This window comes from Nicotiana tabacum, chromosome 3 (assembly GCF_000715075.1).
Source record: "Nicotiana tabacum cultivar K326 chromosome 3, ASM71507v2, whole genome shotgun sequence".
Taxonomy (NCBI): domain Eukaryota; kingdom Viridiplantae; phylum Streptophyta; class Magnoliopsida; order Solanales; family Solanaceae; genus Nicotiana; species Nicotiana tabacum.
This window is the reverse complement of record NC_134082.1, coordinates 40,975,942-41,000,859: the sequence shown is the minus strand read 5'-3', so window position 1 is coordinate 41,000,859 and position 24,918 is coordinate 40,975,942. Positions and strand designations below refer to the sequence as shown.

The 24,918-nt window shown below is 40.9% G+C and overlaps 1 protein-coding gene across 3 annotated transcripts in view; it reads right to left on the bottom strand.

Moving 5' to 3' along the window:
- Positions 1 to 2,036: 2,036 nt before the first annotated feature.
- Positions 2,037 to 24,918, bottom strand: part of LOC107826455 (twinkle homolog protein, chloroplastic/mitochondrial) — a 37,021-nt gene continuing 14,139 nt past the window's right edge. Inside the window, exons 16-21 of one of the 3 annotated variants that reach the window (XR_012707484.1) lie at positions 20,677 to 20,760; positions 17,480 to 17,611; positions 3,450 to 3,566; positions 3,224 to 3,358; positions 3,077 to 3,144; positions 2,037 to 2,687 (exon numbers count right to left, since the gene is read on the bottom strand). Coding sequence is in view for 2 of the 3 variants with exons in the window: in XM_016653437.2 (XP_016508923.1) it covers positions 2,639 to 2,687; positions 3,077 to 3,144; positions 3,224 to 3,358; positions 3,450 to 3,546; positions 17,480 to 17,611; positions 20,677 to 20,760 (565 nt within the window). In the remaining variant the exon portion in view is untranslated. The remainder of the gene's footprint in view (positions 2,688 to 3,076; positions 3,145 to 3,223; positions 3,359 to 3,449; positions 3,567 to 17,479; positions 17,612 to 20,676; positions 20,761 to 24,918) is intronic. The other 2 variants (XM_016653437.2, XM_075249361.1) reach the window with 2 other exon arrangements.

Genomic DNA, 24,918 nt, shown 5'->3' with positions numbered 1-24,918 from the left:
GACTTTCTTTAGTTAAAACCAAACCAAACCAATTATGGTCGGGGGTTTTTTCCAACACCAAACCAAATTAAATCAAATCATAGTCGGAGTTTTTTTTCTCGATTTGACTCGAATTATCGGGATTGTGCAATTTGTCGGTTTCCTTTGTACACCCCTGGTGACAAGGTAGCATTAATTCCACTTCGAACAAATATAAAAGTGTAAATGATTGCCAGCAAAGTTTAGGTTTGTAAAGTCATCAATGATCAGTCTCGTCAAATGATCATTTCTACCGAGAACTACTAGAATTTGTCAGCAATGTTCAGTAGTCCCTTCAGGGACATCCGAATTTACTACTACTATATATAAGGGACCATGCAAAAAAAATTGCACTATTTAGTTACATTATAACTATCTTGTTTGCTTGCCAACCAAAAGGATTTGTTTTTTCAAATATGTCCTTGTATTTGCTATTTATTACTTCATATACTAAATTACGTTTTTCAATAAATCAAGATTCTTTCAAATCCTTTGGTAATACATAGTTCCTTAACCTAAGTCTTTGCAGGTGAAGTATGTACCATAAGTTTTTTGCCCCTACTTTATTACTTTTTTGCTTAGGTTCCTATATTTAATTTGGTAAATATATTAAACTTTGAATCCTTCAAAAATGCTTGAAAAGTTGTGAATGATGATGAATAATTATGCACAAAGATAAATCTAAAATGTTGATAACAATAATCTTGAAGAACTCATTTGATATTGGGAGAGTACTCAGTCGATCAAATTTTCTTAGTAATTCTAAAATTATAATAATATCTCTTCGATCTTATTTTTAATAGAAAAATTATTTTTGAAAATATAAATTTAGTACAATAGAAAATAAATTTCAAAACTTTTTAAAAAATTAATAAATTAGAATCTTGAAAATAAAATAAAAAATATTTAAATTTTATCCAATTTACTTAATTAAGTGGGGATAGAACAGAGGAAAAGGGAGAGGTGCTTAGCAAGTGATCAACTTGTAATCTCATATTTATTAAATATGGTTGATGATCACATGCTATTGAAACAAAGATATTTTTTGTTTCTTAAAACAATTTAATTTGTCAAAATTCATATAATCCTTAATTGGTCGGGTAGCAGAATTTTCTTTTAAAAATGAAGCATTAATGAGTTAATGACAAACTAAGTTAATTCTTGGACTTTGTTTTAATGAATTTGGGTCATTTTGAATTTCATCTAAACCTAGACTTTAATCACCATATTTTTTCTAGCATAAACTATGGTCATATGAAATTATGAGTAGTTAATCAATAAATACCAAAATAATTTATTAAAATAGCTTCTTTATTTTGACCTCTAATTAGAAATTATATGCCCACAAATTCATCAAATATTAAAATATCTACTCTAATTTATGATTTAGTCCATTTGGAATCATTTCTGCATACTTTAAGTTATGTTATTAAATATTAAGTTACCTTTTAAGTTATGTTACTAAATATTAAGTTACCTTTGTCCCTTTGATATCTGCTTATTCCTTAGCATGCTTGCTTTCTAATAAATATTTCTTTTAATAAATTATATAATGATATGATCAGAAAACATAAATAATGAATAATAAATGGTTAAGCGATGATCTTAAAAAAGTTATGCCTAAAAATGTTGCACAAATTATTATTATTATTATTGTTATTATTATTATTAAGTAAAACCATTATGATGAACTTTATTGCCTTGGATTTTGGGCCCGTGCTCAGCATGGGCTTTGTAGAACTAGTATATATATAAATATCAATGTTCAGTTTCATCTCCGAAAATAATAATACACTTCTCCCCCTTCCCCTCTCCAAATTCCCTCTCCTGGCAGACTGTTAAAAGTGATCTGTCTATTACAAACACACACAGATATGTGTATGTCTGTAATATTTTAAAATTGATAGGGCAACGGGATTTTGGTTCACCATTGTCCGTGAAGAAGGATAACCGAATGCCAACCTTCAGTCATTAATAAGCCATCAAAACAAATTAAAGATTTCCACAAGAGCCAATTATAGATCAGCGGAGACAGTACCACGTCACAATCATTAACATGTTGGCAACACAACTAATTTTACAGATTGGTGAAGTAACAGAAATACAAACCGCCTCAACAGTTGATACCAATAATTATCAGAAATAAGCCACCAAAATAGAAAAGAAACTATAAGTTTTTTATAATTACACGTACATTTGTTACTTGACAACATGATATCTGCTCACCTAAGCACTGACTATTTGCCTATCTGCACTTTGTAAATAATTTACAATAGCTGAAGCTGGGGAAAAGTTTTAAGGCATCCAACACTTCGATCTTGTGTCACCCTGTAAGGGTATACCCTAAGATGATGGATACTCTTAAGGCGCAACAGATTTCGTGCAGCTTAATATGTCGCTTGTTACCTTATCTTAAAAGATCCTCCACTACAGAGAACATAACTCTGCATAATGCTCCGTTACATATATGTTTCCAACCAATGGGCAATCACTGAGATTTTTCCGCCTGATTTTCCACTCAAAGTATGGCTCCAACTTCTTGTAGGAGCTGTGATCTTCCATCAAAAGTCAAGTATCGCACACGCATTACCTTCCAAAATGGAGGAACAGCCAGAATTTACTAGCCTTTGCTTGGGTGCTCGTCAAGGTCCATGAATTCACCAGTAACCCTGCAAAGTAGAGAAGCAAACAACGTCAAATCACAACATTTCACACTTCAAGAAGTTGCTATTCTGAACAGATTCTCTTTCATGAGTTTTCATCCGAAGTGAGGGGCAATGAGGCACCAAGTTCCAAAGATAAGCGAAGTTTGCTTTTATTTGGCAAAAAAAGGTGTTGATTTACACCAATTCCAGCACTCTCAAGAAACATCCTTCATTTTGTAGTAAAATCAGCAAAAGAAAATATTTCGCAGAAGTAAATTAGCTATTAGATCACATTAAAAATATAAAGAGATCCGGTTTCATTCTGAGTCCTTAGTACATGGTATGTTGCAAGAAGAAATAGTAACATAAGACTCCTAATAATGTGTAGGAGTTGGCATAAAAAACCCAAGTACCTGTCATATGACAAGAAGGCATCACCAATTGTTCCACTAACTTTATTCCGCACCTTTCTTACACAGACCTAGAGTTACGTAAATGAACTTTTAGCGATATTCAAATCTAAGGTAAACAAATAATGATCATAACTAAGCAAATCAAACCTGCACTTGATCCACAGGGCCAGCCGAAGGGTCTCTGTTACGGTGAATAACAATACCATTGTCACATTTGTTTATGAAGTGTGCACTTCCGCTAATATCGTACAGATTTGGAGGACCTCCTACCCAATGATGCAACTGGCAAAACATGTTTGATGGTCATTGATATTATTGAATTTTAAAGAAAGGCAGCAAAGCAGCAGTAACACAACAATTTAAGTCAACCAACCTGTCTCGGATGTGCAACAAACCAAACATGACAGGAATGGTGTTGCGCAAACCGTTTGATCTTTGTCAGCATCTGGCTGACATACTCTGTTTCAGTCCTGAGAAGGAAATGAATGGGCTATAAATGACCCAACTCCACAGCAAGGAAAGAGAACATTTTACTATAGATGTAAATTGAGAGGTAATGAAGATGGACCATTGCTGCTACAATTTTAATGTTTTAAGCACCAAAAGAACTCATATTGACGTCAAGAGTGATACATAGTATGGAGATGAACAATAGGTAAGAGAGCCACCTAAGAATATTATCAAAATAAAGAGTTGGACAAAAACAAGTGGATGGTTCACCAAGCTCAGTATAGGGTGACATATTGTAAATGGACTATGACCAAGAATCCTAGACTTCTCAAAATTTCAGCTTTAGTTGACAAGGGTAATCTATACTTCTTCTTTTTTTGATAAATGTAAGATTTATTGATGCAAGACAGCAAAAACTGGAGAGTACATCCAAAAAAGGCTATGTGCATCACAGAGAATGTAATGAACAGATAAAATCCAGTATAGCATCTGGCTCTAACAAATTTGCCGCTACCATGTTGCACCAAAAACTAAGCAAGAATATGCAATTGTCTTTACGCTTGAGAACCGATTGATTCTTGTCTTCAAAAATTCTAGCATTTCTCTAGTTCCAAATAATCCAGCAAATGATGGCAGGAATGGCATTCCAAATAGCAATGAGAGGTTTTGCGATTCCTTTCCTACGCCAAGCAAACAGGAATTCCAAAAAGGTTCGAGGCATGCACCATTTGATACCTAGGATGTTGAAAACCAGATTCCAGAGATGACGGGAAGCTTTGCAATGAAGGAAGAGGTGATGAACATCTTCCTCATTTTCTTTGCAGAGGACGCATCGGTTACACAACTGGAAGCCTCTCTTCTGCAAGTTGTCTAAGGTGAGACATTTGCCGTTTGCCACTATCCAAGTGAAACATTTCACTTTATATGGGGCCTTGTTCCTCCAAATTGTTTTCCAAGGCCAGACAATGGGAGAAGCTGAAGAGCTAGAGAAAGAATAGTAGCAGCTTTTTACAGCGAAGACACCTTTGGAATGCAAGTTCCATTTTAAGTGATCCGGGTTAGAGCCAAAGGGTGGGAGATCATAGAGAAGTTGAAGCATCATTATCAACAACAACAACAACAACGACCCAGTATAATCCCACAAGTGGGGTCTGGGGAGGGTAGTATGTACGCAGACCTTACCCCTACTCCGAAGGGTAGAGAGGCTGTTTCCAGGAGACCCTTGGCTCAAAAGAAGCAATAGGAGATGATACATTAGTACCGTAAAAATGCGTAATAAAACAGCAACAATATATAAGAGATATGAAATATGAAATACAGGATACGACAACGAAAATACGAAATAGATGGCTGGTATAGTACAACTAGAAGGTAAAGCCCTGCATCAATAGACGCCTAATGACATTCCTAGTCTAACTCCTAACTGGATAGTCTCCCTCTATTGTGCTGTAGAAATATTCACACTCTCCCCTAACCTACAACCCTAATGCTCGACCTCCATAAATCCCTATCAAGGGCCATGTCCTCAGTAATCCTAAGTCGTGCCATGTCATGTCTGATCACCTCTCCCCAATACTTCTTAGGTCTCCCTCTACCTCTCCGCATGCCCACTACAGCCAGTCGCTCACACCTCCTCACCGGTGCATCAGTGCTCCTCCTCTGAATGTGCCCGAACCATCTGAGTCTCACTTCCCGCATCTTGTCCTCCATGGGGGCCACACCCACCTTCTCTCGAATATCTTCATTCCTAATCTTATCCATCCTTGTATGCCCGCACATCCACCTCAACATCCTCATCTCTGCTACTTTCATCTTCTGGGTGTGTGAGTTCTTTACCGGCCAACATTCAGTTCCATACAACATGGCAGGCCTAACCACTGCTCTATAAAACTTTCCTTTTAGTAACGGTGGCACTTTCTTGTCACACAAGACTCCCGACGCTAACCTCCACTTCATCCACCCCACCCCTATACGGTGTGTGACATCCTCGTCAATCTCCCCGATCCCCTGAATAACCGATCCAAGGTACTTGAAACTACCTTTCTTGGGAATGACTTGAGAGTCAAGCCTCACTTCAACTCCCGCTTCCGTCGGCTCAACTCCAAATTTGCACTCGAGGAATTCCGTCTTCGTCCTACTCAACTTGAAACCTTTAGACTCAAGAGCATGTCTCCAAATCTCTAGCCTCTCGCTGATGCCGCCTCTTGTCTCGTCAATTAGAATAATGTCATCAGCAAATAGCATGCACCATGGAACCTCCCCTTGAATATGATGAGTCAGTGCATCCATCACCAGGGCAAATAGGAATGGGCTGAGCGCAGACCCTTGGTGCAACCCCGTAATAACTGGAAATTGTTCAGAGTCGCCTCCTACTGTCCTAACCCGAGTCTTAGCTCCATCATACATGTCTTTAATCACCCTAATATAGGGTGCAAGAACACTATATTTCTCCTAATCACAAAGTTACAGTGATTAGACCTTTCTAGATCCAACATTTAAGAATCTGCCATTTACACACTCAATCATATGAGAGGAAAGATTCCCTTCTTCCACTTGCAGCCATGTTGTAACGATCCAGCCGGTCGTTTCATGGGTTACCGCTCCTTTTTTTCCCCATTTCTGCTTCTTATTATCTTGTTCAGCTGTATTATGTGATATCGGCTTAGTTGGTTCGGGCTCGGAGAGGTTTTGGAAAGGAATGAGACACTTAGTTTCTTTTGAGTAAGCTTAGGTTGGAAAAGTCAACCGTATGTTGACTTATGTGAAAAAAGGCTCGGATGTGAATTCTGATGGTTCGGATAGCTTCGGGAGGTAATTTGGGACTTAGAAGCATGATCAGAATGGATTTTGGAGGTCCCGAGTATAATTAACTTGAATTGGCGAAATTGGAATTTTGGCGTTTTCCGGTTGATAGGGAAAATTTTGATATAGGGGTCGGAATGGAATTCCGGAAGTTGGAGTAGGTCCGTCGTGTCATTTGTGACGTGTGTGCAAAATTTCAGGTCATTCGGGCGAGGTTTAATAGACTTTTTGATCGAAAGCAGAATTTGGAAGTTTTGTAATTTCTTAGGCTTGAATCCGATGATGATTTGGTGTTTTGATATTGTTTTGAGTGTTCCGAAGATTGGAACAAGTTTGAATGATGTTATGGGATATGTTGGCATATTTGGTTGAGGTCCCGAGGGCCGAGGGTAAGTTTCGGGTGGTTAAAAGGATCAAATCCTTGTTTTGAAAGTTGCAGATTTTCTGTTGCTTCTGTTGCAAACTTTTGGCCTTCGCGTTCGCAAGAGGGCTCTCGCGTTCGCGAAGGGATGAGTAGTGAGGCTGGAAATTTGGCCTTCGTGTTCGCGAAGGGTGAGGTTCTGTGTGGTTCCCGCGGTCGCGTAGAGTAAATGGGAGCAGCTAGGGTCCTGGTCATTGTGCTTCGCGTTCTCGCTGGGTGTGTCGCGTTCGCGATAGTCTGAGAAGCTGAAGCTTCGTGTTCGCGTCCAGGAGGTCGCGTTCGCGAAGAAGGAATAAGTGGTCAACGGATTTATGTGCTTCGTGAACACGAGGCTTTGACCGCGTTCGCGAAGAAGGAAAGGTCACCTGGGCAGAATGTTTAAATAGCCATTGTTTGCAATTTTGGGTCTAACTTTCACCATTTTTGAGCGATTTTGGAGCTTTTTGAGAAGAATTGAAGAGAGAATCAAAGGGAAACACTTGGAGGTAAAATTTATGGACTTAAGACTCGATCCTATTGTGATTTCTACCTAATTAAACATGAAATTCGTGGAATCTAAAGCCTAAAATTGGGGAGTTAGGGTTTGAGATTGGAGACTTTAATTTGAGGATTTGAGGGGTCGCTTGTGGTCGGATTTTGATATTCTTTGTATGTATGGACTCGTGGGAGGATAAGGATTCTATTGAAGTGACTTTTATCGAATTTTGAGACGTGGGCCCGAGGGGTCGGGTTGGACCAATTTCGGGATTTGTGATATATTTGATTATTTTCGCATGGGCTTCATTCCCTTAGCATATATTGACGTTATGATTCTGATTTTGGATAGATTCGACGCGAGTTGAGGCCGTGTCGAGAGGCAAGGGCGTCGTCGAGTAGTATTAAGTAACCATTGTAAATCTGGACCTGAGGGTATAAAATCCCGTATTTTGTATTGTTTTGATAAATGAGGTGATGAACATGCTAGGTGACGAGCGTGTGGGTGTGCACCGATAGGGATTGTGACTCGGTCCGTCCCGTAGCGACTATTAAGCCGCGTATTTGATTTGAAATCTTATGATATCCCGTATTTTTTAGATTGATACTATATGTTGGGCTGTACGCCGTGCTTGGGGCCTTGTACCGACCTGTTTAGACCCTTAGGGGTATTTTTACTATTTTCCTCACTCTGTTTGATTTGAAAGCATATCCTCAGTCATGTTTTACCTGTTATTTGTTTAAAATTGGTTTCATCACTCTATTTCTTAATATATGAAAACTGTTTGGGCTGAGTTCCTTGATTTTTCTCTGATATGCACGAGTGGCCGTGAGGTTAATGACTGAGAGAGGTTTAGGACCTAATGGTTAGGATTATATATCTATTATGGATCGGGCTGCACGCCACAGCGATATTATATATATGGATCAAGTTGCACGCCGCAAGGATATACATATGGATTGGGCTGCGCGCCGCAGCGATATATATTGGATCGAGCTGCGCGCCGCAGCGATATGACGCTTGGGTTGTAGGAGCCCCTCCGGAGTCTATGCACCCCTAGTGAGCGTAGTCGACTATAAACTATGGATCGGGCTGCACGCCGCAGCGGTTATTATGATTACTATTATTATGAGATATTATTGAGCCGGAGTGTTGAGTGTGAGTAATGTGTGACGAGAGCCGAGTCACGAGTGACCGAGAGGCTTGACCGAGAGGCTATATTTATGAGTGATACCTTGCCCTAGGGGCTTGTTTATGACTTTTGTTACTTTCACTCTTCTTTTATACTGAGCCTCTGTTGAAAAATGTTGGATAAATGTTTTCAAAGGATTTTTAATTGAAACTGAAGTTTTACGAGATGACTGGCTTTTAAATTTTAGAATTTGACTTGATATTTCTGTTGAGACTTATTATATGATTTTTAACTGCTCGTCACTGCACTCGAACCTTATTTACTCTAGTTACTTACTGAGTTGGTGTACTCACGTTACTCCTTGCACCTTGTGTGTAGATCCAGGTGCCCGAGCATTAAAGTGAGAGCTTCCAGCACTCTCAAGTTTATCCGGAGATCGCAAGGTAGCTGCACGGCGTTCGCAGTCCCGCCTTCCTCCTTCCTATTTTAGTATTTTGTTGTTTCGGACTTATTTTGTATTACTCAGACAGTGTCTTGGTTGTATTTAGAGGCTCATGACTAGTGACACCGGTTTGTTGGGCTGTGTTGGTATATTTTGTACTGATTTCCGCACATTTCCGTTGATTTATATATTTCGTATGAGAATTTGAGACTTAATTGGTTTTAGAAAAATGGTTTTATAAAAAGAATTCACTGTGGTTAAATGTTGGGTTGGTTGGCCTAGTACTATGATAGGCGACATCACGACCGGGGTATTTGGGGTCGTGACAAGTTGATATCAGAGCCTAAATTACATAGGTCTCGCGAGTTATGAGCCGATTTAGTAGAGTCTCGCGGATCGGTACGGAGACATCTGTATTTATCCTCGGAAGGCTGTAGAACCTTTAGGAAAAACTTCACATTCTTGAAATTCCTGTCGTGCGAATCTGTTAATTCTAGCACTAAACTTCTGTTATTCTATTTTCTCACAGATGGTGAGGACACATGCTACTGGTCAGGACGGACGACCACCAGTACCACCAGTTGGGGCCACTACAGGCCGAGGTCGCGGTCAAGGCTGTGGTAGGGGCAGTGGTGTAGCCCGCACAGCAACTAGGGCAGCACCTGCAGATCCACCAGCCACCCCAATTCAGGATCAGGTCCTAGTTGTGGAAGCTCCAGCAACACCAGCTCAGGCACCAGCTGTGCCTATTGTGATTCCAGGCCTTCAAGAGGCCTTAGCCCAGATTCTATCAGTGTGCACTGGCTTGGCTCAAGCAGTCTCAGTTACTACGGCCGCAGCTACTTCTCAGGTTGGGGGAGGTACTTAGACTCCCGTTGCTCGCACACCTGAGCAGGTTGTGCAGGGACTTCAGACACCGGGGGCACCTCCAGCCCAGCCGGTTGCACCAGCTCAGGAGTATGTGGTACCAGTTATGCCTAACGACGAGCAGCGTCGATTGGAGAGGTTTGGTAGACTTCAGCCTCCGACTTTCAATGGCACAGAGGGCGAGGATGCCCAGGGTTTCTTGGACATGTGTCAGAGGATTCTTCGTACAGCGGGTATTCTGGAGACCAGTGGTGTAGCATTTACTACTTTTCAATTTTCTGGAGCTGCCTTTACTTGGTGGGAGGTTTATGAGAGGCGTAGGTCTGTTGATGTAGCGCCTCTTACCTGGCAGCAGTTCTCCGTTCTCTTTTTGGAGAAGTATGTGCCACAGTCTCGCAGAGAGGAGTTGCGCAGGCAATTCGAGCAGTTGCGTCAGGTTGATATTACTGTGACGCAGTATGAGATGAGGTTCTCAGAGTTAGCTTGTCATGCTGTTTGGTTGGTTCCTACGGACAGTGAGAGGATCTGGAGGTTCGTTGATGGCTTCACATATCAGCTTCAGATTCTCATGACCAGGGAGAGGGTGTCAGGTGCTACTTTTGAGGAGGTTGTTGATATCGCTCGCGAGATTAAGTCGGTTCGTCGCCAGGAGCGAGATGAGAGGGAGGCCAAGAGCCCTCGGGGATCTGGTAGTTTTGGTGGAGCTCCTTCGAGAGGCCAGTTTCAGCACGGAAGAGGTCATCTATTCAGACATGCTCAATCAGCTCGCACAGTTCATCGTGGGGAGTCATCGGGCCATGGTTCTCACATCTCACATCAGGGTCATTCATCACTCAGTGCCCTACCAGCCCAGAGTTCGTCTCGTGCTCCATCTGTTCAGGGTTCTTCCATGCCAGGTCCTTCTACTGGTCATTCCGATGCCAGGGGTTCCCTTCAGTCCCTGTTCCCCGCACTAGGGAGTTGTTACGAGTGTGAAGAGTTTGGACATATGAGGCAATGTCCTCGTCTTCTTGAGGGTCCATCTCAACAGAGGGGTCAACCCTCTACTTCAGCTCCAGTTACTTCACCACCCGCTCAGGCAGCTAGGGGTGGGGGTCAGTCAGCTAGGGGTCGTCCCAGAGGGGGCGGTCGATCAGGTGGTGGTCAGGCCCGTTTCTATGCACTCCCAGCTAGACCTGATGCTATTGCTTCAGATGCTGTGATTATAGGTATTGTCTCAGTCTGCCACAGAGATGCCTCTGTGTTATTTGATCCCGGTTCCATTTTTTCATGTGTCATCATATTTTGCTCGTTATTTGGATACGCCCCGTGAGTCTCTTATTTCATCTGTTTGTGTATCTACTCTGGTGGGCGATACTATTGTTGTGGACCATGTGTACCGGTCGTGTGTGGTGACTATTGGGGGTCTGGAGACCCGAGTGGACCTATTGTTGCTTTGTATAGTAGACTTTGATGTGATATTGGGCATGGATTGGCTGTCTCTGTGTCGTGCTATTTTGGATTGTCATGCTAAGACAGTGATGTTGGCTATGCCGGGTGTGCCACAGGTTGAGTGGCAAGGTTCGAATGATTTTGTCCCCAATAGGGTGATTTCGTTCTTGAAGGCCTAGGGGATGGTTGGGAAAGGTTGTCTTTCGTACTTAGCCTTTGTGAGATATGTCAGTGCAGAGACTCCTAGTATTGATTTTGTTCCTGTGGTGGGGGATTTTCCCGATGTTTTTCATGCAGACAAATCAGGCATGCCACCGGACAGGGATATTGACATTAGTATTGATTTGGTGCCGGCCACTCAGCCCATTTCCATTCCACCGTATCGTATGGCACCGGCAGAGTTAAAAGAATTGAAGGAGCGCTTCAGGAACTCCTTGATAAGGGGTTTATACGGCCTAGTGTGTCGTTGTGGGGTGCTCTTGTTCTATTTGTGAAGACGAAGGATGGCACGATGAGAATGTGCATTGATTACAGGCAGTTGAACAAAGTTACAATCAAGAACAAGTATCCTTTGCCTCGTATCGATGATTTGTTTGACCAGCTTCAGGGAGCGAGGGTGTTCTCCAAGATTGATCTCCGTTCAGGGTATCACCAGGGACTAGGATATTCTTAAGACAACTTTCCGGACCCGATATGATCATTATGAGTTCCTTGTGATGTCTTTTGGGCTGACCAATGCCCCAGCAGCGTTCATGCATTTGATGAACAGCGTGTTTCGGCCTTATCTCGACTCGTTCGTGATTGTTTTCATTGATAATGTTCTGGTGTACTCGTGTAGCCAAGAGGAGCACGCGGAGCATTTGAGAGTTGTGTTGCAGAGGTTGAGGGAGGAGAAGCTTTATGCCAAGTTCTCCAAGTGTGAGTTTTGGCTTAGTTCGGTGGCTTTCTGGGGCATGTGGTGTCCAACGAGGGTATTCAGGTTGATCCAAAGAAGATAGAGGCGGTTCAGAGTTGGCCCAAGCCGTCCTCAGCCACAGAGATTCGCAGCTTTCTTGGATTGGCGGGTTATTACCGTCGGTTCGTTCAGGAATTTTCATCTATAACATCACCCTTGACCAAATTGACTCAGAAGGATGCTTTATTTAGGTGGTCGGATGAGTGTGAGGCGAGCTTCCAGAAGCTCAAGACTGCCTTGACCACAACTCCAGTATTGGTTTTGCCATCAGCTTCAGGTTCATATACAGTGTATTGTGATGCTTAGAGAGTAGGCATTAGGTGTGTGTTGATGCAGGAGGGTAGAGTTATTGCTTATGCTTCTCATCAGTTGAAGCCCCGTGAGAAGAGTTCATGATCTAGAGTTGGCTGTCATTGTTCACGCATTGAAGATTTGGAGGCATTATTTGTATGGTGTGTCTTGTGAGGTGTTTACTGATCATCATAGCCTCCAGCACTTGTTCAAGCAGAAGGATCTCAATTTGAGGCAGCGGAGATGATTGGAGCTGCTAAAGGACTATGATATTACTATTTTGTACCATCCGAGAAAGGCCAATGTGGTGGCCGATGCCTTGAGTAGGAAGGCAGTGAGTATGGGGAGTTTGGCGTATATTCCTGTTGGGGAGAGACCTCTTGTAGCTGATGTTCAGGCCTTGGCCAATCGGTTCGTGAAGTTGGGATATTTCGGAGTCCAGTCGGGTATTGGCTTGTGTGGTTTCTCGGTCTTCCTTATTTGATCGCATCAGAGAGCGCCAGTATGATGATCCCCATTTGCTTGTCCTTAAGGACATTGTTCAGCACGACGATGCCAGAGATGTGACTATTGGTGATGATAGGGTGTTGAGGATGTTGGGCCGGATATGTGTGCCCAATGTGGATGGGCTTCCGGAGTTGATTCTAGCGAAGGCCCATAGCTCGCGGTATTCCATTCATCCGGGTGCCGCAAAGATGAATCAGGATCTAAGACAACATTATTGGTGGAGGAGAATGAAGGACATTGTGGGATATGTAGCTCGGTGTCTCAATTGTCAGCAGGTGAAATATGAGCATCAGAGACCAGGGGGCTTGCTTAGTAGATGGATATTCCAGAGTGGAAGTGGGAGCGGATCACCATGGACTTTGTAGTTGGGCTCCCACGGACTTTGAAGAAGTTGGATGCTATTTGGGTAATTGTGGATCGGCTGACCAAATCCGCGCACTTCATTCCTGTTTGTACTACCTATTCCTCAGAACGGTTAGCAGAGATTTATATCCGAGAGGTTGTTCGCCTGCATGGGGTTCCAGTTTCCATCATTTCAGATAGAGGTACTCAGTTTACTTCACAGTTTTGGAGGGCCGTGCAGCGAGAGTTAGGTACTCGGGTTGAGTTGAGCACAGCTTTTCACCCTCAGACGAACGGGCAGTCCGAGTGCACTATTCAGATATTGGAGGACATGTTGCGCGCTTGTGTGATTGACTTCGGTGGTTCATGGGATCAATTTCTACCACTCGCGGAGTTTGCATATAACAACAGTTATCAGACGAGTATTCAGATGGCTCCATACGAGGCTTTATATGGGAGGCGGTGTAGATCACCAATTGGTTAGTTTGGGCCCGCGAGGCTAAACTTTTGGGTACAGACTTGGTGCAGGATGCTTTAGACAAGGTGAAGGTGATTCAGGAGAGGCTTCGTATAGCGCAGTCGAGACAAAAGAGTTATGCTGAAAAGAAGGTTTGTGATGTGTCTTACATGGTTGGGGAGAAGGTTCTATTGAAGGTTTCACCCATGAAGGATGTTATGAGATTTGGGAAGAAGGGTAAATTGAGTCCTCGGTTCATTGGGCCTTTTGAGGTGCTTCGGAGGATTGGAGAGGTGGCTTATGAGCTTGCTTTGCCACCCAGCTTATCGAGTGTGCATCCGGTATTTCATGTTTCTATGCTCCGGAAGTATATTGGCGATCCGTCTCATGTTTTGGATTTCAGCACGGTTCAATTAAAGGGAGATTTGACTTATGATGTGGAGCCAGTGGCTATTTTAGAGCGTCAGGTTCGAAAATTGAGGTCAAAGGATATAGCTTCAGTGAAAGTATAGTGGAGAGGTCGGCCCGTGGAGGAGGATACCTAGGAGACCGAGCGGGAGATGCGGAGGAGATATCTTCACTCATTTGAGGCTTCAAGTATGTTTCTTGACTCGTTCGAGGACGAACGTTTGTTTAAGAGGGGGAGGATGTAACGACCCGGCCGGTCGTTTCATGGGTTACCGCTCTGCTTTCCCCATTTCTGCTTCTTATTGTCTTGTTCAGATGTATCCTGTGATATCGGGTTGGTTGGTTCGGGCTCGAAGAGGTTTTGGAAAAGAATGACACACTTAGTCTCTTTTGAGTACGCTTAGGTTGGAAAAGTCAACCAGATGTTGACTTATGTGAAAAAGGGTTCGGATGTGAATTCTGATGGTTCGGATAGCTTCGGGAGGTGATTTGGGACTTAGGAGCGTGATCGGAATGGGTTTTGGAGGTCCGGAGTAGATTTAGGCTTGAATTGGCAAAATTGAAATTTTAGCGTTTTCCGGTTGATAAGGGAGATTTTGATACAGGGGTCGGAAATGAATTTCGGAAGTTGGAATAGGTCTGTCGTGTCATTTATGACGAGTGTGCAAAATTTCAGGTCATTCGGACGAGGTTTGATAGACTTTTTGATCGAAAGCGAAATTTGGACGTTTTGGAATTTCTTAGGCTTTAATCCGATGATGATTTGGTGTTTTGATATTGTTTTGAGTGTTCCGAAGATTGGAACAAGTTTAAATGATGTTATGGGATATATTGGCATGTTTGGTTGAGGTCCCGAGGGCCTCGAGTGAGTTTCGGGTGGTTAAACGGATCAAATCTTTGTTTTGGAAGTTGAAGATTTTCTGCTGCTTCTGGGGCAGACTTTTGGCCTTCGCATTCGCGAGAGGGCTCTTGTGTTCACGAAGGGATGAGTAGTGAGGCTAGAAATATGGCCTTCGCGTTCGCGATGCTGGTCCCGCGTTCGCGTAGGGTGAGGTTTTGTGTGCATCGCGAATGCGATGAGGTTCCCGCGTTCGCATAGAGTAAATGGGAGCAGTTGAGGTCCTGGTCATTGTGCTTCGCGTTCGCGATGGGTGTGTGGCATTTGCGATAGTCTGAGAAGCTAAAGCTTCGCGTTCGCGATAGTCTGAGAAGCTAAAGCTTCGCGTTCACGATAGTCTAAGAAGCTGAAGCTGAAGATTAGCGTCTAGGAGGTCGCATTCGCGAAGAAGGAATAAGTGGTCAACGGATTTTTGTGCTTCGCGAACGCGAGGCTTTGATCGCGTTCGCGAAGAAGGAAAGGTCACCTGGGCAAAATGTTTAAATAGCTATTGTTCGCGATTTTGGGTCTAACTTCCACCATTTTTGAGCGATTTTGGAGCTTTTTGAGAAGGATTGAAGAGGGAATCAAAGGGAAACACTTGGAGGTAAGATTTATGGACTTAATACTCGATCCTATTGTGATTTCTACCTAATTAAACATGAAATTCGTGGAATCTAAAGCCTAAAATTGGGGAGTTAGGGCTTGAAATTGGAGACTTCGATTTGAGGATTTGAGGGGTCGTTTGTGTCGGATTTTGATGTTCTTGGTATGTATGGACTCGTGGGAGGATAAAGATTCTATTGATGTGACTTTTATCGAATTTTGAGACGTGGGCCCGGGGGTCGGGTTGGACCAATTTCAGGATTTTTTATATAATTTGATTATTTTCACATGGGCTTCGTTCCCTTAGCATATATTGACGTTATGATTCTGATTTTGGATAGATTCGACGCGAGTTGAGGCCGAGTCGAGAGGCAAGGGCGTCGCGGAGTAGTATTTCATCAGGTTTGAGGTAAGTAACCATTGTAAATCTGAGGGTATAAAACCCCGATATTTCGTATTTGTTTTGATAAATGAGGTGACGCATATGCTAGGTGACGAGCGTGTGAGCGTGCACCGGTAAGGATTGTGACTTGGTCCGTCCCGTAGCGACTATTAAGCCACGTATTTGATTTGAAATCTTATGATATCCCGTATTTTTGAGATTGATACTATATGTTGGGTTGTACGCCGTATTTGGGGCCTTGTGCCAACCTGTTTAGACCTTTAGGGGTATTTTTACTATTTTCCTCACTCTGTTTGATTTGAAAGCATATCCTCAATCATGTTTTACCTGTTATTTGTTTAAAATTGGTTTCATCACTCTATTTCTTAATATATGAAAACTGTTTGGGCTGAGTTCCCTTATTTTTCTCTGATATGCCCGAGTAGCCGTGAGGTTAATGACTGAGAGAAGTTTAGGACCTAATGGTGAGGATTATATATCTATTATGGATCGGGTTGCATGCCGCGGCGATATTATATATATGGATCGGGCTGCACGCCGCAGTGATATATATTGGATCGGGCTGCGCGCCGCAGCGATATGATGCTTGGGAGGTAGGAGCCCCTCCAAAGTCTGTACACCCCAGTGAGCGTAGTCGACTATAAACTATGTATCGGGCTGCACGCCGCAACAATTATTATGATTACTATTATTATGAGATATTATTGAGCCGGAGTGCTGAATGTGAGTAATGGGTGACGAGAGCTGAGTCACGAGTGACTGAGAGGCTTGCCCGAGAGGCTATATTTATGAGCCTCTGTTGAAAAATGTTGGATAAATGTTTTCAAAGGATTTTTAATTGAAAATGAAGTTTTACGAGATGACTGGCTTTTAAATTTCAGAATTTGACTTGATATTTCTGTTAAGACTACTCAGACAGTGTCTTGGTTGTATTTAGAGGCTCATGACTAGTGACACCGGATTGTTGGGCTGTGTTGGTATATGTTGTACTGATTTCTGCACATTTCCGTTGATTTATATATTTCATATGAGAATTTGAGGCTTAATTGGTTTTAGAAAAATGGTTTTATAAAAAGAATTCATTGTGGTTAAATGATGGGTTAGGTGGCCTAGTGCTATGAAAGGTGCCATCACGACCGGGGTATTTGGGGTCGTGACACGTGATTCTCTCCTGCATTTCAAAATTCAAAGAACCCATTATCTGAATTTTGAAGCGCAGCAAGACAAGGATCCATGTAACTTCTTAGAATTTCACCTTTCCTTCTTGGAACTCTGTTAGATAAGACCCTTCAGCAGAATGAAGGACTAATAAAAGATTGCTTCTAAATGCAGCATCAGATGGAAGCACTATGAGAAAAAGAATAAGAGTAGTAGCAAAAGAATATAGCAGAGGTAAAAAGGGAAATGCAGAGAGAAGGTAGGAATTCACCCAATGCATCTTAAAGTTGAGCTACACATTTTGTTGTCCTGATATTACAGGAGATTAAAAGTTAATATGCATTCACCAACTATGAGAAATGCATAAAAGGTTACTCACTGGCTTGAAGGACGTTGATGATCAAGCTCATTGTATGGATCAATTACGAGTCCATTCACCCCATGTCTTAAAACTGCAGCTTTTGCAAGTGACAGAACCCAGTCAATATTCGGTAGGCAATCATTCTCACACCTGTTCAATTATCCTACTTCTCTTGTTAGTGAAGGAAAAAGAGATTCAACAAATAAAAAAGAAAAAGAGCTCAAGGACTAAAAGCTTCTTCAGAATATACCTAACACAATGTGATTAACTAAAAACATATCTATGAAGATTTCTGGAAGTTGAACAATATTGATGTAATAGTACTGACATACAACGAGCTGATTGTATATTTGTATTAGCAAGTAACCAGCACATAGCTTAATTAAGGAATAACCACAGCTAGTAAATCTTTTTAAAAGGTAAAAGTCATGCAATTTGCTACGGCAAGCTGATTGTATTAGCAAGAAACCAGCACATAGCTTAATTAAGGAATCACCACAGCCAGTAAATCATTTTAACAGATAAAAAGTCATACAATTTACTACGGCAAATAAAGGAGAACCTTGCATGCAAAGACAAAAGATGAGAATGTGTATTATAGGGAACAAGAGGTTGCTTTTGTCCTACACATTACAAATGAGGAACCCAGCACTGCCTTACAGATACACACAGCTATGAAAGATAATCTTCAAACTCGTCTCATTTCTACATTGATATGATTAAAAAGCATAAATACTCTGTGCACTTGATTTATTTCTCTGCAACATTGTTGGAGAAGCGATAAAGGCTGCTGTAGTCAGTCTAATTACAAACTTGTTTTCAAAAGCATAAAGTGGAAGCAAATGACAAGATTATGGGACTTTAAGAATGAAATGAAGCACGCCCGCTTCTTCAAAGTAAGCGCACTCGCTTCTTTGAAATAAAGGGGACAATGAAAATACGACATTTACCTAACATGTGCAAATTTAGTATCAAGTGCAATTAATATTACTAGTTACGGTATTCATTTATAATAATGGCATCATCAATCCCAGTAGCTAAAATTAAATGTAACTTCAACAAACCCACCAGAAAATATCAATGGCAAAATTGATTTTCAGTTTCTTCTTTTGACTTAATTAGCCATTAAAAGAAAAAATTAAAAAAATTAATGTGCAACACTCGATTTCATATTTAATTTTTAGTAACTACAATTGTAATTAGTTTCAACTATAAGAGTCAGTTTTTTTCATTATTCATTCTATACGACAAAAATTGGAAAATAGAAACCACACAAAGAACCAGTGCTTTTAAAGGTTCGTTTGAAGTGCGCTTAAGCACTGAAACTCAGTTGAAGCCAAGTTGTGCCCTTCGCCTTGCTTAAGTGGCGCTTTGTGTAGGCGCAAACGTGCTAAGGCTTGCAGAGGCGGATCCAGGATTTAAATTCTATGGGTTCAACTTTTAAGGGTTTTAGCATTTAAACCCATTATATATTTAAAGTTATGGGTTCATATCTACTTTTTTGCAATTGTAATAAATTTTTACTTCACGTCGAAAGTTAAGGGATCAATTGAACCCAGTAGTAATACACTACATCCGCCTCTGAAGGCATGTGGCTCATCACCAGTGGCAAAGCCAAAAATTTCCCCAAGGGTGTTCAAACTTGAAAGAAGTGAAAAAAATTCCCCGACAAGGGGTCGGTGTTAAATATATGTTATAAACCTCTAAAATATTCTAATATATATATCGCCGCTGCTCATCACCCATGGGCTCTATCTTTAAGAAGGCACGACTAAACAACAAATATAGTAACGGACAGTTTAATTGCTAAAAAGACGTTATTAAAAAACTTTTAGTGATTATGAATGATAAATTAAAATGTTAGTATAAGAAAGCTAGCTCCAAAAAATTATAAATTGCTAAAAAGAAGCTAGAATGAAATGTTTAGTGATTATGAATAAAAACTTAAAATTTAATATAGGAAAGCTAGCTAGAAAAAACACAAATTACATCTTTTCATCTAAATAAGAAATTTAAAATAGTTTTAAACATGATTGACATGATTTTTACTTCAATTCTTTTGTCCAAATTGTTATTGTTTGTGTTTGCTGTGATTTTTCCTCGTCACACATTATTTTTTCTTCATTAGTGCCTTTATTTGTTAAACCTTATGCTTTAATTTTCCTCTGCACTTAAAGCCCCAATAGACTTTGGCACATTTCTTGCTTTTCACTTTTATCTACTCCGTAAAAAATAGACAATAAAAGTTAACAAGGGAATTATTGAGACATTTAGAAAAGCATAAGAGAAGTCCAGTACCAACAAGATGATGACTTGCACACCATAAGAACAAGAAGAAAGTCTCTAAATTCTAACTAGGTTGAACAGAGACGACGAAAAAAAGATTACTGAAGCACAGTTAGATAGCAACAGGCCATAGTTTCCTCTTTCTCTCTCTTTTCTTTTCCAGTTTCAAAGTTAGACGCATAGAAGCAACCCTTTCTCGCTCGAGTTGCTTAGGGCCTCACTATTTGAAAAGCACTCTTCTTCAAAATTGCATCACTTCAACCATTAAAAGCAATAATCTCTCCTTCATAGCATTTCATTGCTTGATCACCGTAAAGAAAGATGGATTTTAGGTCTAACTCAACCCTAACGCTAGCTAATGAGACGAGTATTATCCAAGATAACATTTCATGCACTCAACCAATATGGCCTCTAACATACCCCTCGCATGCCAGGGTTGGACATATATTGACTAGGGTTGGAAACACATTGTGTGGACAACATAAGATGGGGCCCTAACATTAGGTAAACCAAGAAATAAGGACGGATCTGACTCCTCTATCATTAAAGAAAGTGCACTTTGCGCCTATCGCGACCCGAACTGCTAGCTTATGAGATGAGGATTGCCTAAATTATTATCATATAAGGAGACAAACAGCTCATTCTCTCAATTGATGTGGACACTCTAACAAAAAATAAAACTGACTCATAATATCCCGAATATTACCTATTCAAAACTTTATTTAAGTAAAGATTCCAAAAAACAAAACCAAACAGATTGACATCCTTAATTTGGATCCACTATCAGTCGATCCAGAACTTATCATCAAAACAAACTTTGAAACATGGAGAGTAAGCTTGCAGATCAGATGTCAGTTCCAAATAGGACTAAGTTAGAATCATAAGGCAAGAAGTCAAGATTCATAATATCAGGAAACTGCCACTATCACCTTATGAGGAAAAAAGTATCACTGAGCCATTGCTTTCCCTCTTCAAACTCTTGAGCACTCATCCGTTGAACAGATTCCCCATATCTGCATAACCAATGATCAAAAGGTTACCATACAAATGCACAAAGAACAAAAGATAAATGAATGCACACCAAAAATGCATAAGATGAGTAAGAGAGTCCTTCTGTGCATCAGAAAGTTAGGTTCTTCTTAACCGGAAAAATAAACTAGAAAGAGAAGAACCAAAATTTTATAATAAGCTACGGTAGCAGGAAATGACAATCCCCATCCTGGACCAACACAACATAGAAGTTATAGCGGGTTGATATAGTAGAAAAATTAGAACCAAAATAAAAAAGGTTGTCTGTAGCCGTGCATACTGCAAGCTAGTCTTACCAACTAGGGTTGCCAAGAATGAAGGCTTGAACCATACGACACGCATTTGCAAGAACGGGAAGCAATCTGTTTGACACCTAAATACTTCTCAAACACAAACATGTGTGCACCTCTCGGCAAATATTAATTACAAAATGAAGTTCTACTAAATTAGTCCTGCCCACAGCCCATATAGAGAATGCTGGTAATAGGGTCACAACCAGATAATAAGCCAACATAATGGGACAAGTAAACAGTGATAGTGATAAAGTTATATGCACAAATACTTTCATCCATAATTTATACAAGTAACCCAAGCACACAGTGGATAGTAGGTTTTGCCCATTGTAATGCTCAAAAAGTTTGTAATGGTGGTATTATTTTCTACAGTGAACTTATCCCCTCTTTTCTGGGATAGGTTCTAGCATTTAAGAATTCTACCACGCGCTTACCCATTTAATAGCCACTGATATTGCGCCACTCTTGCGTCTCTTGAGGGGCCTTGGTATAATGCACTCAACTGAGAGTCAATGGAGGCTTTTCCAGAAGAATCTAATCAGAAACAAGTTGTTCTAACAGTAACACTTTGAAGTATAACTTTTTAGTTCTCAGAGGTTAGTTTGAATTAATGTGTTTCTTTCTCTTAAAATATTTAACTTGCTACCAAATATATAACATTTCTATCGGGACAAATCAGAAGGGGAGTCTTAGCGTAACTGGTAAAATTGTTGTCATGTGACCAGGAGGGTTCGAGCCGTGAAAACAGCCTCCTGCAAAAATGCAGGGTAAGGCTGCGTACAATAGACCCTTGTGGTAAGGCCCTTCCCCAGACCCCGCATAGCGGGAGCTTAGCTATGTTGCGCGGACTCTCCAAAATGTAGCCGCACCCGTGTCGGATCCTTCAAAAATGCACTACTTTTGGAGGATCCGACACGTATCCTGCCACATTTTCGGAGAGTCCGAGCAACATAGGAGCTTAGTGCAACGGGCTGCCCTTTTTATCGGGACAAATCAATGTAGTAATCATTTCAAACCCTATATCCAGCTGATGTTATATGGAGTAAATCCAGTTTCATGAATGTTTTCTCATTGTGAAAAACTAATAGTTAACTATCTATCTGCTTTTTTGCAAGAAATGGTGAACTCGTCAGTACTACAAGATGGTAATATGATTAAATAATTAAGAAATCATAAAATCCATTACCGATTCCAAAAGACTGCCCAGCTAGCTAGCTACCAAACATATAGAGAAATCCATTTAACACGACGAATTTTTTTACAAGGCAGATAATTTTATTAATAACGGAAACACCTCCTGTATACTAGTATTATACCAAGTAGTAGAAAAAAATCTACTAACATAATATGATTCTCTAAGAACGACACCCAATGTTCTGTACAAAAAAAGAAATTTCATTGATGCACCACAAATGAACTAGAAATGAGAGGTTATTTCTCAAATATACATAGTCCATTTTATACGAAGAATACAAAAGCAACAACATAGAACTCTTGACCGCCGTCGTTGTCGAACTCTCCTTCCCCCAAAAGTCCCCTTATTTCTTTCCCTTCTAATAAATTGTAGAATTGTATGAACATCTCATTTAAAAACTTAAGTTGTTAGAGAAAGCACACTTTTATTTACTTAATTAGTTATATCTTCAACATGTCCCTTCACGTGGAGGCCTGATTCTTTTTCATGGATCAAACAAGTGAAAATTCTTTTAGATTATTTCTTCCAGGTCCATATCTAGGCTTGCCATCTGAATTGTTTCATCTTCAGTAAGATCTCGTCTCTTGTGCGACTTATAGTTCGATGATTCTGTTTAAACATTCAGTCTTCCTCATTTCCAGGTTCCTTTTGAGAGAGAAGCTCTATTTTCTCAGTCTTCCTTTTAAAATCTTGAGTTTCTGTGCCAAAATGAAATCTTTAAAACCATCAGCACCAAGCCACCAATTCTAGAACTTGAAATAAGATTTTGTGTTTTCCCAATCACCACGAAGAATAAGGGTGTGGTTTGAAGAAACTTGCTTGCTTTATGTTCCTAAAGCTTTCATCCCACACAGAGAAAAATAAAAATCTATCCAGCCTAGAGGAAATATGAGAATTAATTCTTCTGGCCCATGTATACAATTCCCCTAATAGTGGAGGGTCAAGAAGCTCTAAGTCCTCAATAAACTTCGAGAAGTCATAGCTCTTGAAATAGTGTTGCTATCCCTTTTTTCCTCCATATATCGGGTACCATTAAAATCTCCCACGGACTACCCATTGTCCAACAACGATTCCCTGGAGATAACTGCTTCCCACCACATTCTTCTCTCAACCCTCTGAGAAACAAATTTACAAGTGATGGTATAATTAACCACCTCCCCTTCCATATTCTACTGTCCAATAGAACCAAAATACCCCATCTATGGCCCCTAATCTAATTCACACACGATTGGACATCACCTTCTAATGTGGATTCTTGCAGACGGTATATATCAGCCTTCCATTTCTTAATTAATGACTTCACAATTGATCTTTTATCCCTTCTATTCAATCCCCAAACATTCCAGGAAATAATATTATCTTCACTAAAAACAGTTGTTGGCAGATTTCCCCCTGCTTCTAGTATTGGGTTATGAGAAGTTGATGTTGAACACCACATTTTGTACCTTCATGATCCCTTTTTTCTTTTTCGAAGTCGAAACTTCCCTTGAAGTTGCTTTTTCTCTCCTCTAGTCTGCGCCTGTCGATTTTCATAAATAGTTATGGAGCTTCTTCTTGCCCTGTAAATCTTGCGCCATAAGTCTTGCTCATCTTCAACACATTTTTATGCACCTATAGGGAAGCATTCATATCGGCTTCAAGGAAATGGGAATCAAGAGGTCCAGATGCATCTACTAACCAATATTCAAGATCTTTGCAATCTATCAATTGATGGGCATTCAAAGGAAGAGGTGAGAAAGGGACAATTTCTCCACCCAAGGGGGGGGTTAAATCTTCCTCATCATACCCAACATGCAAAGCCAACTCTTCTTTTGCGACTGTTTCCCAAGAGTGCATCGCTATCAGAGAAGGTAGCAGAAAGTTCAAGGGCCCTTGAAGTAACGTTGGCATCAATTCGAGCCCCTTGACTTTAATTCGAGCCCATTTCAAAAGGTTCCTTAGGATAGCTTCTTCTTCAGTTTCAATCCATCCCCCACATAAATCTCCGATTTGCTTGAAAATTTTCTGAGACCAGAGATGAAGAGGAATCCCCAGTAGCCTCACCCACACCCAATCAAGTTTGGTCGCTCCAGGAAAATACCCGACTGTCGGCAACCACCAATCAAGGATCATCAATTTATTTCTCCACCTCCATTCCCCCATTTTGATGTGATCTGCCCTTTTCCTTGAAGGAAATTCAAACAGAAATTTTGCTCCATGCATCTCGTACATCTAAATACCTGGGATTGCGCTCCATTAGCTACTGACCCATCTCCTTATGCCAGAAATAGTAGGCAGCTCCTTCGTTTCACTGAAACTTCCCACCAGGCATCTGCTAAGAACATCATTATCAGAGATTTCAGGGCCATGAGCAATAATCCGCTGAGCAGTGGAGGTGCTGATGTGAAAGCCCCTTTAGCCTCCCATTTATCAGATATGAAAGCTTCATGTATGAATGGTCCCCTACTGGATTTGTGAACCTCTGCACAGCTGGGATAATCACATACTCACATTAATGAAATTCTTTATCTTTAAAGCAACATCTCTCAACCCAATACTGAATGCTGCTTCTGACAGGATTATGACAGCTCTGTGTTCCCTACACTGCAACTACACTAATATATCGTCCATAATCATTGTATTTCTTTGTGCAATAGAAGTTATGCACGTGATCT